The following is a 12814-nucleotide window of genomic DNA, read 5'->3' as shown; positions in this document are numbered from 1 at the left end:
TCCATGCACTCCAGTGAATAGCATTTATCCATTTAGATAACTTTATTATTATTATTATAAGGATTTAATTACTTATTCTTACACAGAAACATAATGTGTGTCTTATAGCATCATATAGCATCATTTAAATGCTTAATTTGTAGTTTTAATGTGCAAATTAAACTTTTTTTCAATACTCTAGAGGGTACTCTTATTTTGAAGAGATCGTCCACCGGAAGTCTTAAATTAGCTCACTAGATTAGCTCACTAGACGCTGCTCAAATATTTCCGTTCGCGTCCCTTGTCGGAATTTAAAGACGGTGCACGAGTGGAAAAATGGTAGCTACTTGGCCGTATCGTGTGTAATAAATATAACTTTTAAAATTATTCTACATAATAACGGATAGTTTGATAATGTCTGAAGCGGCCTTAGAAGAAGCCTCAGTTTTAGCCTCCATTTACTGTGGAGAGGGGGAGTACCAGCTCTTACAACAGTCCGGTGAGGACTTATGCAGATTGTCATCAGTGTTCACACAAACACTCATGTAAACAAACACGTTTGCATGATTATTTGTGCTCTCTCTCTCTCTCTCTCTCTCTCTCTCTCTCTCTCTCTCACTCACTCACTCACTCACTCACTCACTCACTCACACACACACACACACACACACACACACACACACACACACACACACACACGCTCTCTTAAGTGCATAATGTTATTATTTTTCAACTCTATTTTTCTAGTTGTTCCCAGATCTCTCTGGTATGTGAAGTGTTACGCTCAAAGAAATGCTAAAACAACACATATATGAATATATATATGTGAATAATCTTGGCAGCTTCATTATGCTGCAACTGCATGCATGCATGAGCTGAGCTACATTTCACTATAATTTAAACAAATTAGGATGAAAACTGAAAAGCAAATACCCCAAAACAAATGTATTCATAAAATAACAATTTATACATTTCAGTCAATTTTATTTAAAGCACATTTAAAAACAGCCAACGGCCAAGTGCTGTTCAACAATGGAAAAAACTAAATATCTACACATTGCACAAATATAAACACATTATGCAAAAACATCACATATCACATCAAGGTAGGCAAGGGCAACAAATCGTTAGCCTCATAGGATAAATGCCTAAGTCATTTTTTGGCGAAATTGAGATTTCTGCATACAGGTGATCTCCTGGGGCTGCTGCATCGTTCTGGATCATCGCCTATGTCCTCAGCCAATCACAAAGCTCACAATCTTCAAAAATGATGATCTGCCTAAGTCACTTGTGTGATTTGAGCATTTTTACGTTGCCGCCTAACTCACTTTGTGTGACTTGGGCATTTTTACATTGCATACACAGCAAACAACAGTTACTCTAATAGACCCCCAGGTGTTTAGTATGGAGTTAACATTACTCTAACAGACCCCCAGGTGTTTAGTATGGAGTTAACATTACTCTAATAGACCCCCAGGTGTTTAGTATGGAGTTAACATTATTCTAATAGACCCCCAGGTGTTCTGTATGGAGTTAACATTACTCTAATAGACCCCAGGTGTTTAGTATGGAGTTAACATCACTCTAATAGACCCCCAGGTGTTTAGTATGTAGTTAACATTACTCTAACAGACCCCCAGGTGTTTAGTATGGAGTTAACATTACTCTAACAGACCCCCAGGTGTTTAGTATGGAGTTAACATCACTCTAATAGACCCCCAGGTGTTTAGTATGGAGTTAACATTACTCTAATAGACCCCCAGGTGTTTAGTATGGAGTTAACATTACTCTAATAGACCCCCAGGTGTTTAGTATGGAGTTAACATCACTCTAATAGACCCCCAGGTGTTTAGTATGGAGTTAACATCACTCTAATAGACCCCCAGGTGTTTAGTATGGAGTTAACATCACTCTAATAGACCCCCAGGTGTTCTGTATGGAGTTAACATTACTCTAACAGACCCCCAGGTGTTTAGTATGGAGTTAACATTACTCTAACAGACCCCCAGGTGTTTAGTATGGAGTTAACATTACTCTAATAGACCCCCAGGTGTTCTGTATGGAGTTAACATTACTCTAACAGACCCCCAGGTGTTTAGTATGGAGTTAACATCACTCTAATAGACCCCCAGGTGTTTAGTATGGAGTTAACATCACTCTAATAGACCCCCAGGTGTTCTGTATGGAGTTAACATTACTCTAACAGACCCCCAGGTGTTTAGTATGGAGTTAACATTACTCTAACAGACCCCCAGGTGTTTAGTATGGAGTTAACATCACTCTAATAGACCCCCAGGTGTTCTGTATGGAGTTAACATTACTCTAACAGACCCCAAGGTGTTTAGTATGGAGTTAACATTACTCTAATAGACCCCCAGGTGTTTAGTATGGAGTTAACATCACTCTAATAGACCCCCAGGTGTTCTGTATGGAGTTAACATTACTCTAACAGACCCCCAGGTGTTTAGTATGGAGTTAACATTACTCTAATAGACCCCCAGGTGTTTAGTATGGAGTTAACATCACTCTAATAGACCCCCAGGTGTTCTGTATGGAGTTAACATTACTCTAATAGACCCCCAGGTGTTCTGTATGGAGTTAACATTACTCTAACAGACCCCCAGGTGTTTAGTATGGAGTTAACATCACTCTAATATACCCCCAGGTGTTCTGTATGGAGTTAACATTACTCTAACAGACCCCCAGGTGTTTAGTATGGAGTTAACATCACTCTAATAGACCCCCAGGTGTTCTGTATGGAGTTAACATTACTCTAACAGACCCCCAGGTGTTTAGTATGGAGTTAACATTACTCTAATAGACCCCCAGGTGTTTAGTATGGAGTTAACATTACTCTAATAGACCCCCAGGTGTTTAGTATGGAGTTAACATCACTCTAATAGACCCCCAGGTGTTCTGTATGGAGTTAACATTACTCTAACAGACCCCCAGGTGTTTAGTATGGAGTTAACATTACTCTAATAGACCCCCAGGTGTTTAGTATGGAGTTAACATCACTCTAATAGACCCCCAGGTGTTCTGTATGGAGTTAACATTACTCTAACAGACCCCCAGGTGTTTAGTATGGAGTTAACATTACTCTAATAGACCCCCAGGTGTTTAGTATGGAGTTAACATCACTCTAATAGACCCCCAGGTGTTTAGTATGGAGTTAACATCACTCTAATAGACCCCCAGGTGTTTAGTATGGAGTTAACATCACTCTAATAGACCCCCAGGTGTTTAGTATGGAGTTAACATCACTCTAATAGACCCCCAGGTGTTTAGTATGGAGTTAACATCACTCTAATAGACCCCCAGGTGTTTAGTATGGAGTTAACATCACTCTAATAGACCCCCAGGTGTTTAGTATGGAGTTAACATCACTCTAATAGACCCCCAGGTGTTTAGTATGGAGTTAACATTACTCTAATAGACCCCCAGGTGTTTAGTATTGAGTTAACATTACTCTAATAGACCCCCAGGTGTTTAGTATGGTAACATCACTCTAATAGACCCCCAGGTGTTTAGTATGGAGTTAACATCACTCTAATAGACCCCCAGGTGTTTAGTATGGAGTTAACATCACTCTAATAGACCCCCAGGTGTTTAGTATGGAGTTAACATTACTCTAATAGACCCCCAGGTGTTTAGTATGGAGTTAACATCACTCTAATAGACCCCCAGGTGTTTAGTAGACATGTATTAAAAAATGCCTAAGTCACAGATTATTTTCTTGAAAATGGCCTAAGTCACTTTTTTTTGTTATGGAATGACTCTCATGTTTATCTTTTTGTAAAAAACATTTTGTTAACCCCTCAGGAAACCATTGTAAAAATCTGCATTAAAAACTCTTACATACTTGCGAGAAAATGTGTTTTTCCTTATTATCCGAAAATCATAAAAAATGACTTATGCATTTATCCTATGAGGCTAACGAAATACAATAAAATAACGGCATCAAATACAATAAAATAAAGGCTTCTGGTAAACATTAAACAGTGTCCAATGAGGATGCTTGCAGACCTAATAATTAAGGGTAGGAATTGTTTTACAGATTTGGAGTGGCGACCGAAAAGGTTTGGTCACCTTTTAACTTTAGCTTGGTGCATTGAACCTTGAGGAGCCGGAAACTGACCATAGATCCGAAGTCCCGTTAGTCCGAACATGCACTGCTCCCGTGCTTGCGGTTAGGTTTAGGTTTGCTCCCGTGCTTGCGGTTAGGTTTAGGTTAGGGTTAGAGATAGGGATAGTAATTTCGGAACAATGAACCTTCTGACTAATGACACGGCACCGAGGAGCCCCTGATCTGTTGACCTAAGTGACCTAGTTTTATCCGGGGGAGGAAGCAGCTCACATCATCTTCTCAGCAGGTAACCGGTGGATTGTGCAGTCCATGTAGGGAATGAGGCATTACCCCAGGTGAAGGAGTTTAAGTATCTCAGGGTCTTATTCACGAGTGAGGGCCGAGGGAGGACGGAGAAGGAGATCAGCTGGAGAATCGGAGCGGCAGGGGCGGTATTGCAGTCGCTGTACCGCACGAAAAGAGAGTTGAGCCAGAAAGCAAAACTCTCTGTCTACCGAGCAATCTTCGTTCCTACTCTCACATATGGTCATGACTCATGAAGTGTGGGTCATGACCGAAAGAATAAGGTCGCGAATACAATCGGCCGAAATGAGTTTTCTCCAACGGGTGGCTGACATCTCCCTTAGAGATAGGGTGAGAAGTTCAGACACGCGGGAGAGACTTGGAGTTGAGCCGCTGCTTCTTCGCCTGGAAAGGAGCCAGCTTAGGTGGTTCGGGCATCTGGTTAGAATGCCTCTCGAGCGTCTCCCTAGGGAGGTCCTCGATGCACATCCCACTGGGAGGAGACCCCGGGGCAGACCAAGCCGCAGATGGAGGGATTACATCGACTCACTGGCCTTGGAACGTCTCGGGATCCCCCAGGAGGAAATCACTAATGTTGCTCTGGAGAGAAAAGTCTGGAGCTCTCTGGTGGAGCTGTTGCCCCCGCGACCCGACTACGGATAAGCGGTAAAGATGGATGGAAGCAGCTCACAATTGTAGGGTGGTGCCCGCCCATGGTGGACACAATGAATACATTTATTTTTTGTTTCAGTAAAGGCAGTGGATCAGCATAGCTCAACGTCAACGCCCTTTAATTTGTTGATTAAAGGGGGATAATAATCATTGCTTAGTAATAGTGTAGTGTTTGTAGTATAAGGTCTCCCTGTCACTCTAGCAAAACAGAAATTATATATTATATTTTCAAGTCGGGATACCAGTCCAATGAGGAGAGAGCTCATACAAGATACAGTACAAACAAGTGAAATTGGAAGTGATGTCATGAAACAAACCAAAAACTAGCAGAATTGCCTGAAAGTCTAGGTGTGACTTGTGAGGCGCACGCCTGAATGGACGTTTAATAGGATTTATTGACTGTTGTGCTTTGTTTCTTCTAGCTGAGGACGGGCTGGTGATACAGATCAATACAACAGTTGGAGCAGCACAGAGAGAAGTGGAGTTGAGCCTGGTGTTCCGCATGCCCCCCCACTACCCTTCCTGCACTCCTGACATCTCAGTGTCTTCTCCACTCCTATCCAGGGGGCGCTGTCAACACGTCAGACAGAAACTTCTGGAACAAGCCGCCACCTTACCTGAGGAACCAATGATCCATCAACTGGTTGACTGGTTACAGGTAAAACGACTATCTATCATTAATGTTACAGTGACAATTTATTATACTCTCCTGGCACAAAACATTTTCAGATGCTACGCCAACTGAACGCATACTGGTTGTTGCATTTTGGTTCATTTTGCGCTGGTGTCTCCGTCGTGTCTCTATGTGCCCAAAAGAACAGATCTACAAGCTGTGCGTGCATGCGTGCGTGCAATGCGTGCGTGAGCCACTGTCAACTTTGCTCTGTCAGACAATTCCAATTTCCAATTTAGGCATTTAGCAGACGCTCTTAATCCAGAGCGATTTAACAAAATAAACCTTGGCAATACATCAAAACATAAAAACAGTCGAATATCTATCTAAGGAAACTATGTGTATACAGTATAGAGTGCTATGTCTACATAAAGTGCTATTTAAGTTACATAAATTGAGGCTGTGCATCCGCCTGTAGGAGGTCGGCCAGGGCAAGTACTACGGCAAGTGCTGTGAGCTAAGATGGAGTCTGAAGAGGTGCGTCTTCTGCAGCGAAAGATTGGGAGTGAATCTGCAGTTCTGATTGTAATGGGAAGTGCATTCCATAGTTTTGGAGCCAGAAGGGAGAAGAGTTTGGGACGTGTGGAGCGTTGTCGAGGCGTTTTTAGCGAAGGTACTTCCAGCTATTCTGAGCGCTCAAGAGGATTTGTAGCATGCGATCATACTTGCAAGATATGGTGGTACCATACCTTGGTTGTTTTGAATACCAGCATCAGAGTTTTGTACTCTGTGCGGGCAGCGACCAGGAGCCAATGGAGGGAGCCGATTCGGTCTGATCTTTGTTTTTTATTTTGATTGTGCCCTCATGCTCATTTGAGCACAGGTAGAGAGCCTACATGTGTTTGGGAATGTTGTTGAATGTTATGTTATTATTATTGCAGTTATTATTACTTGCGCAAGCAGAGCGCGCAAGTAATGTTTTCGCCTGGTCTCCTCCGTCGTGACAGCTGTTCCGCCATTCGATGTTTATGCAGAAAAACATCAAATCTGTGCCTGTTTTGCTGGGACCAAATGACCACAAATGACCATATCTCTTACGTCATCATTTAGAGCTAGTCATACGTATACTATATACATAATCAGTAAAAATAAAAATAGCAAATTGTGCCTGATCTGCTGGGACCAGAGTACGTGGTGTGTGTATATGTATGACTAGCTCTTAATGATGACGTAAGAAATATGGTCATTTGTGGTCATTTGGTCCCAGCAAACCAGGCACAGATTTGCTGTTTTCTTGCATAAACATCAAATGGTGGAACAGCTGTCACGGTTTTTGGCGCAAAGTAACCACAGTATACCGCTAATCAACTTACAACTACACACTTTATACAGTATAGAGTATAGAGTATATATGTATACGTATATATTATATGCCTATATACTATATATATACTATATATATTTCTTACGTCATCATTTAGAGCTAGTCATATGTATACTATATACATAATCAGTAAAAATAAAATAGCAAATTGTGCCTGATCTGCTGGGACCAGAGTACTGTACGTGGTGTGTATATGTATGAGTAGCTCTTAATGATGACGTAAGAAATATGGTCATTTGTGGTCATTTGGTCCCAGCAAACCAGGCACAGATTTGCTGTTTTCTTGCATAAACATCAAATGGCGGAACAGCTGTCACGGTTTTTTGGCGCAAAGTAACCACAGTATACCGCTAATCAATTTACAACTACACACTTTATACAGTATAGAGTATAGAGTATATATGTATACGTATATAGTATATGCCTATATACTATATACTATATATATTTCTTACGTCATCATTTAGAGCTAGTCATACGTATACTATATACATAATCAGTAAAAATAAAATAGCAAATTGTGCTTGATCTGCTGGGACCAGAGTACGTGGTGTGTATATGTATGACTAGCTCTTAATGATGACGTAAGAAATATGGTCATTTGTGGTCATTTGGTCCCAGCAAACCAGGCACAGATTTGCTGTTTTCTTGCATAAACATCAAATGGCGGGACAGCTGTCACGGTTTTTGGCGCAAAGTAACCACAGTATACCGCTAATCAACTTACAACTACACACTTTATACAGTATAGAGTATAGAGTATATATGTATACGTATATAGTATATGCCTATATACCATATATATACTATATATATTTCTTACGTCATCATTTAGAGCTAGTCATACGTATACTATATACATAATCAGTAAAAATAAAATAGCAAATTGTGCCTGATCTGCTGGGACCAGAGTACGTGGTGTGTATATGTATGACTAGCTCTTAATGATGACGTAAGAAATATGGTCATTTGTGGTCATTTGGTCCCAGCAAACCAGGCACAGATTTGCTGTTTTCTTGCATAAACATCAAATGGCGGAACAGCTGTCATGGTTTTTGGCGCAAAGTAACCACAGTATACCGCTAATCAACTTACAACTACACACTTTATACAGTATATATGTATACGTATATAGTATATGCCTATATACTATATATATACTATATATATGTATATATATATTTTTTAAGATATTTTTTTGCGGCTTACGCCTTTTATTGATTTTTGAAGGGACAGACAGTAGGCTGACAGGAAACGGGAGAGAGATGGGGGGATGACATGCAGTAAAGGCCGTGTCGGGTCCGGGAGTCGAACCCGCGGCACACTGCGACTGGATTACCAGTCCGGTGCCCAGACCGTTACGCTACGGCCTGGGCACTATATATATTTCTTACGTCATCATTTAGAGCTAGTCATACGTATACTATATACATAATCAGTAAAAATAAAATAGCAAATTGTGCCTGATCTGCTGGGACCAGAGTACGTGTTGTGTATATGTATGACTAGCTCTTAATGATGACGTAAGAAATATGGTCATTTGTGGTCATTTGGTCCCAGCAAACCAGGCACAGATTTGCTGTTTTCTTGCATAAACATCAAATGGCGGAACAGCTGGGGGATATCAACACATATCAATGATTTATTTGTCTCTGAAAAACTAAAAAGGGATCCAGAATATATCTACAACGATAAAACAGTATTTCTTATATAGATAGAAACTTGAACCATACTTAATAATACTAGGTGTTTATATGCATAAAGTAGGTAGGTAGCAAATAGTTACATCTAAACATTAATCATTTCAAACGTTCCTTCACAGAGATACTGAGATTTGACAGTTTACAGCGGTCGAAAGGACTTGCGCGCTCTGCTTGCGCACTAGTTGGCCATTTATGACCTACTAGTGTGCAACAAGCAAGTATGCACTCGACAGAGTGCAGTTCTAGTTATTATTAGGTTGACAACACTACAACTCAAGTCAAATATTTCCTTGGGAAAACAAACATTGAAAAACAGTCTTTCATCGCACCCTGGTGGCTCTACCAGTAAATGCACATGCACGCAAGTGTATATCTGTATAACATCAAATCTTTACCATCTCTTTCTGGTCACTTTACTGTACTATTCATCAATAAAGCATGAAAGCCTCTGAGGATAATACATCTTTTTGGGGGCTTTCTCTGCCTTTATTTGATATGTACAATAAGCTGACAGGAAATGGGGAGAGAGAGATGTGGAGTGAGCAAAGGTTGTCGGGATCGAGAGTCGAACCCGCAACACGCTGTCAAGCTGGATTAGCAGTCGAGGCCTAGAATAATAATTAAACAAGGTGGTCTGCGTGTAAACGGGCGGCGGTGGCTCAGGGGTAGAGTGGCCGGATGGTAATCGCAAGGTTGCCAGTTCGAACCCAGGCTCCCCCAGAGTTAGGGCCGATTCATACCGACTTTAGGACGGTACCCGCCCCCCCGAACCTCAAATGACATCACATTGTAGGCTCTACAGAGCCGAACCGACTTTTATTCGGCTCTAAAATAGGAGTATGAATGAGTCGAAGTGTCCTTGAGCAAGACAATGAACCCCTAATTGCTCCTGATGTGCTGGTTGGTGCCTTGCATGGTTTCCGCTGCCATCGGTGTATGAATGTGTGTGTGAATGGGTGAATGTAATGCACAATTTATGCGCCTTGGATAAAGGCGCTATATAAATGCACCATTTAAACTCTTTTACAGCAGTCTGGGGAGGTGACCGAGGGATGCGTAGAGGAGGAGGAGCGTGTAAAGGAGAGAGGAGGCGAGGAGTGGACAACAGTATTATCCCTGGACCACATGCGCTCTAGAGGACGCTACGTCAAACTGCTGGAACGCTGGAGTCAACAGCTGCAGCTGACTGGGAGGTTGCTGCTCGGACGACATATACTTATCATACTACAGGGAACCAGGTCTGACATCAAGGTACAGTGGTACTGTAGACCGGGTGGGCATTTATAGGGCCCTATTTTAGTCAGAGCCTTACACCCTTATCTTTAACTTTTTTTTACTATTTTGAAAAACATTCAAATAGCCGACCTACAAGCTCACAATGACAGCTAGTTGAACAATTTTAAAATGTTTTTTTAAATAGTAATTAAAGGCAAAGACGTTTAGGGGTAAGGGCCCGGGGTAAGGCACTGGCGAAAATAGGGCGCTTAGTGTGCCTTTGACCAGTAGTGCACAAACTGTGGTCAAAAACCGAAAATACTTCACGGGATATATGTATATTGGTTTGCAGAATCATGTACAGCAACTTTAGAATGGCAATGCAATTACATGACCCAATTAATGAAAAAATACTGCATTGAGTAATTTGTGTCATACTGATTGTTTACTGGTACATGGCATGCATTTGTTTTGTTCTACTCTTTAGAGCAGACTTTGGAGTGCCTTTCGAAACATTATACAACATTATTAGTTTGCTGGAAGAATCCATAGTTTTTGGTCAAAACATGTTTGTCCTGAATGCACTGGGAAAACAAACAAAAAACTATCATTGTGGCATTTTGAGTGTTTCCTTTTGTTTTAATTTGAATTATTAAAAACATGGCTGTTGTGAATGTTGATTATACTGCAGCAGTGATACTTTTAAATTAGTATTAATGGGAATTAATCCCAATTTCACTGCTATGTCTCTGTGTAGGAGTTTTGCCACCTCTTGAAGACAGTGAAGGTGGATGTAGATTCTTCAGGAAAGAAGTGTAAGGAGAGGATGATGAAGGTTCTCTGTGAAAGCCCCTCTTTCTCCCCCTATAGACATGGGTGTGTATTATTATATATATATTTTTTGTCTGCTGTGGCTGTGATACTAGATATTCTGAAACACTTTAATCAGAACTGAGAATCGCCACCTCCAAATGCCATATAATCCACATCAGAATCACGGTACAACAACACTGGAGTTTTTAATGTATCTCTTTCTGTCTCTCTGTCAGTCCATCAGGTTTCATAGTGAAAGACTACCAGTCATTGTCAGAGTTGGAAGCAGTCTTCCAGGAACTCAACATGCCTGATGTCCAGCAACAGATCCTGTCTTCACTAACTGACAACAACATTGACATGACTGTTGTTTAATGTTAAATTTAACAACACTCGGCGTGACATGTGAACTTGTAGATCTGCTATTGTCGGTGAAGAGATTTGGTGGAGGGACAAACGAGCAGACCTGGTACAGATCCAAGAGTCAAGTTTACTACGTATGCAGGGTTTTAGTAACCTGACTTCGCCAGATTGCGGCAGTATTGAGTTCACCAGTTCCCTCCTCCTGCCTGCATCTGGGATCTCTCAAGCAGAAACGATGGAAGCAGCGGGACAAATATTTGATATCTCTATAATAATTTCGAGTTGTAGTCTTGTTAGGTTGTGTTTACATTTTCGCTGTGGCAGCGCTTCAATAGCGCTTCAATATGTCATAAGTCTCGCTTTGATCCTGCCTCTAGCGGCCTCATACAGCCGCATATCGCTCCGGCCAGAATTGGACCGGTGTACATCATCTCTGCCTGAGAGTTCCCAGACTATCCCTGCTGGCATAATGCAAATGTTGTCCAGCAGGGGTAGTGGTTTTACCAGGCTAGGGGTTTAGTGCTTAAGTGCCTGAAAATACACACTTTAACAAAGATAATGTGTAAACAAATGGAAAAACATGACGCTATCTATGAAATTGTTTAATCTCTCAACTCCTTTGGCCCAAAAAACCCCTTGGCCCCTGGTGTAACAAGGTTCGATCATGTGACGAAGAAGACTCAAAACGTTGTTACGTTAATGAAGTAAATTCAGTGAGTTGTGCCCCCTTTTTCTATTAGACGTTGTAGCCTACTACTTTGTAGTTTGGCTTGGCGCCAAGGAAAGGAATGTGCATAGGGCAGGCTAATGTGTATCACATGCACAATGTTGTTTCTATGATTTGGTCCTGGACCTTGAGTTGATGTTATACATGATGTGTCTGACTCTGTTATGATTGTTTTTGTTTTTATGCACTATAAGACATATTGTTTGTTATTGTTTTTATTTGTTTTAATTCTTTCAATTATTATCCCCTTCTTATTGATCACCTGACACCGGGGGCGTGAGTTTCCCTAATTGACTGATTGTTTGCTCCAGTGTAGGGATTAGGGAACATACCAACATTGGTTTTGTGTATGGTGTCGAATTGAGTACTCTAATTATGTAAAAATGTTTATATTACTATGTGGATATTTTCGTTGGGAAAAATGTGAGACTTTAAATGTGTATTATGAATTATGATGTCTCTGGACATTGATAATTGTGAAATCAATTCAGGTTTGGTATGGTCCAGTTGGAGGGGCTTAGCCTATAAAAGTAGAGAGACTGCCACTGCCATGCAGTAAATGAAACACTGTTGAGGTGGAGAGACTCAACGTCAAATCCAGTTAGTCTTGTAAATACTTTTATTTAATTTTGATCACTGCAGTGACTGCACTCTGTAACAAGGTGAATAAAAAAGTTAAACCGTACGTCATCTCTGCAGCAAGGACTGGCAATTTTCAGTAATATTCAATTTTTTTGCCTATTCAACCAGTGCCTTTTGGCAAGCACTATCCACACTCGGTCAGAATGTGACAGAGTTCTCTCCTGGGTGGATCTATTTGGTGTATTGTGCAGGAGGACATGTTTGCATGCACCCATGCCTGCAATGCTGCCTCAGTAATATTCACAAACAAAATAATACCTAACTTTGTTTGTTTAGGAATGTCAAATGCTCCTCAGAACAGGAAGAAAATTTGCATTGATCTATTGTTTAGTTC

General features: G+C 41.0%; 1 protein-coding gene across 3 annotated transcripts; it reads left to right on the top strand.

Moving 5' to 3' along the window:
* Positions 1–314: 314 nt before the first annotated feature.
* Positions 315–12476, top strand: rwdd3 (RWD domain containing 3). Of its 3 annotated transcripts, none has more exons than XM_083782392.1 (5): positions 315–478; positions 5443–5678; positions 9753–9971; positions 10693–10811; positions 10985–12476. In XM_083782392.1, exons 1-5 carry the CDS (start codon positions 394–396, stop codon positions 11121–11123), a joined length of 798 nt encoding a protein of 265 aa, XP_083638518.1. In that variant the 5' UTR covers positions 315–393; the 3' UTR covers positions 11124–12476. The 3 variants fall into 3 exon arrangements, with proteins under 3 accessions (XP_083638518.1, XP_083638519.1, XP_083638517.1); XM_083782393.1 differs by having other exon boundaries at positions 9750–9971; positions 10993–12476; XM_083782391.1 differs by having other exon boundaries at positions 9750–9971.
* Positions 12477–12814: the final 338 nt, after the last annotated feature.

This window comes from Protomyctophum parallelum (assembly GCF_964188405.1).
Source record: "Protomyctophum parallelum genome assembly, chromosome: 14".
Lineage (NCBI taxonomy): Eukaryota > Metazoa > Chordata > Actinopteri > Myctophiformes > Myctophidae > Protomyctophum > Protomyctophum parallelum.
The sequence above is the reverse complement of the archived record's forward strand: the minus strand, read 5'-3'. Positions and strand labels throughout refer to the sequence as shown.

Bases quoted from the DNA above. Each gene is read 5' to 3' on its own strand.
- rwdd3 (XM_083782391.1), top strand. From the start codon at position 394: ATGTCTGAAGCGGCCTTAGAAGAAGCCTCAGTTTTAGCCTCCATTTAC. The intron at 479-5,442 runs GTGAGGACTTAT...TGTTTCTTCTAG, and splicing joins CCAGCTCTTACAACAGTCCG to CTGAGGACGGGCTGGTGATA. The intron at 10,812-10,984 runs GTGTGTATTATT...TCTCTCTGTCAG, and splicing joins TTCTCCCCCTATAGACATGG to TCCATCAGGTTTCATAGTGA.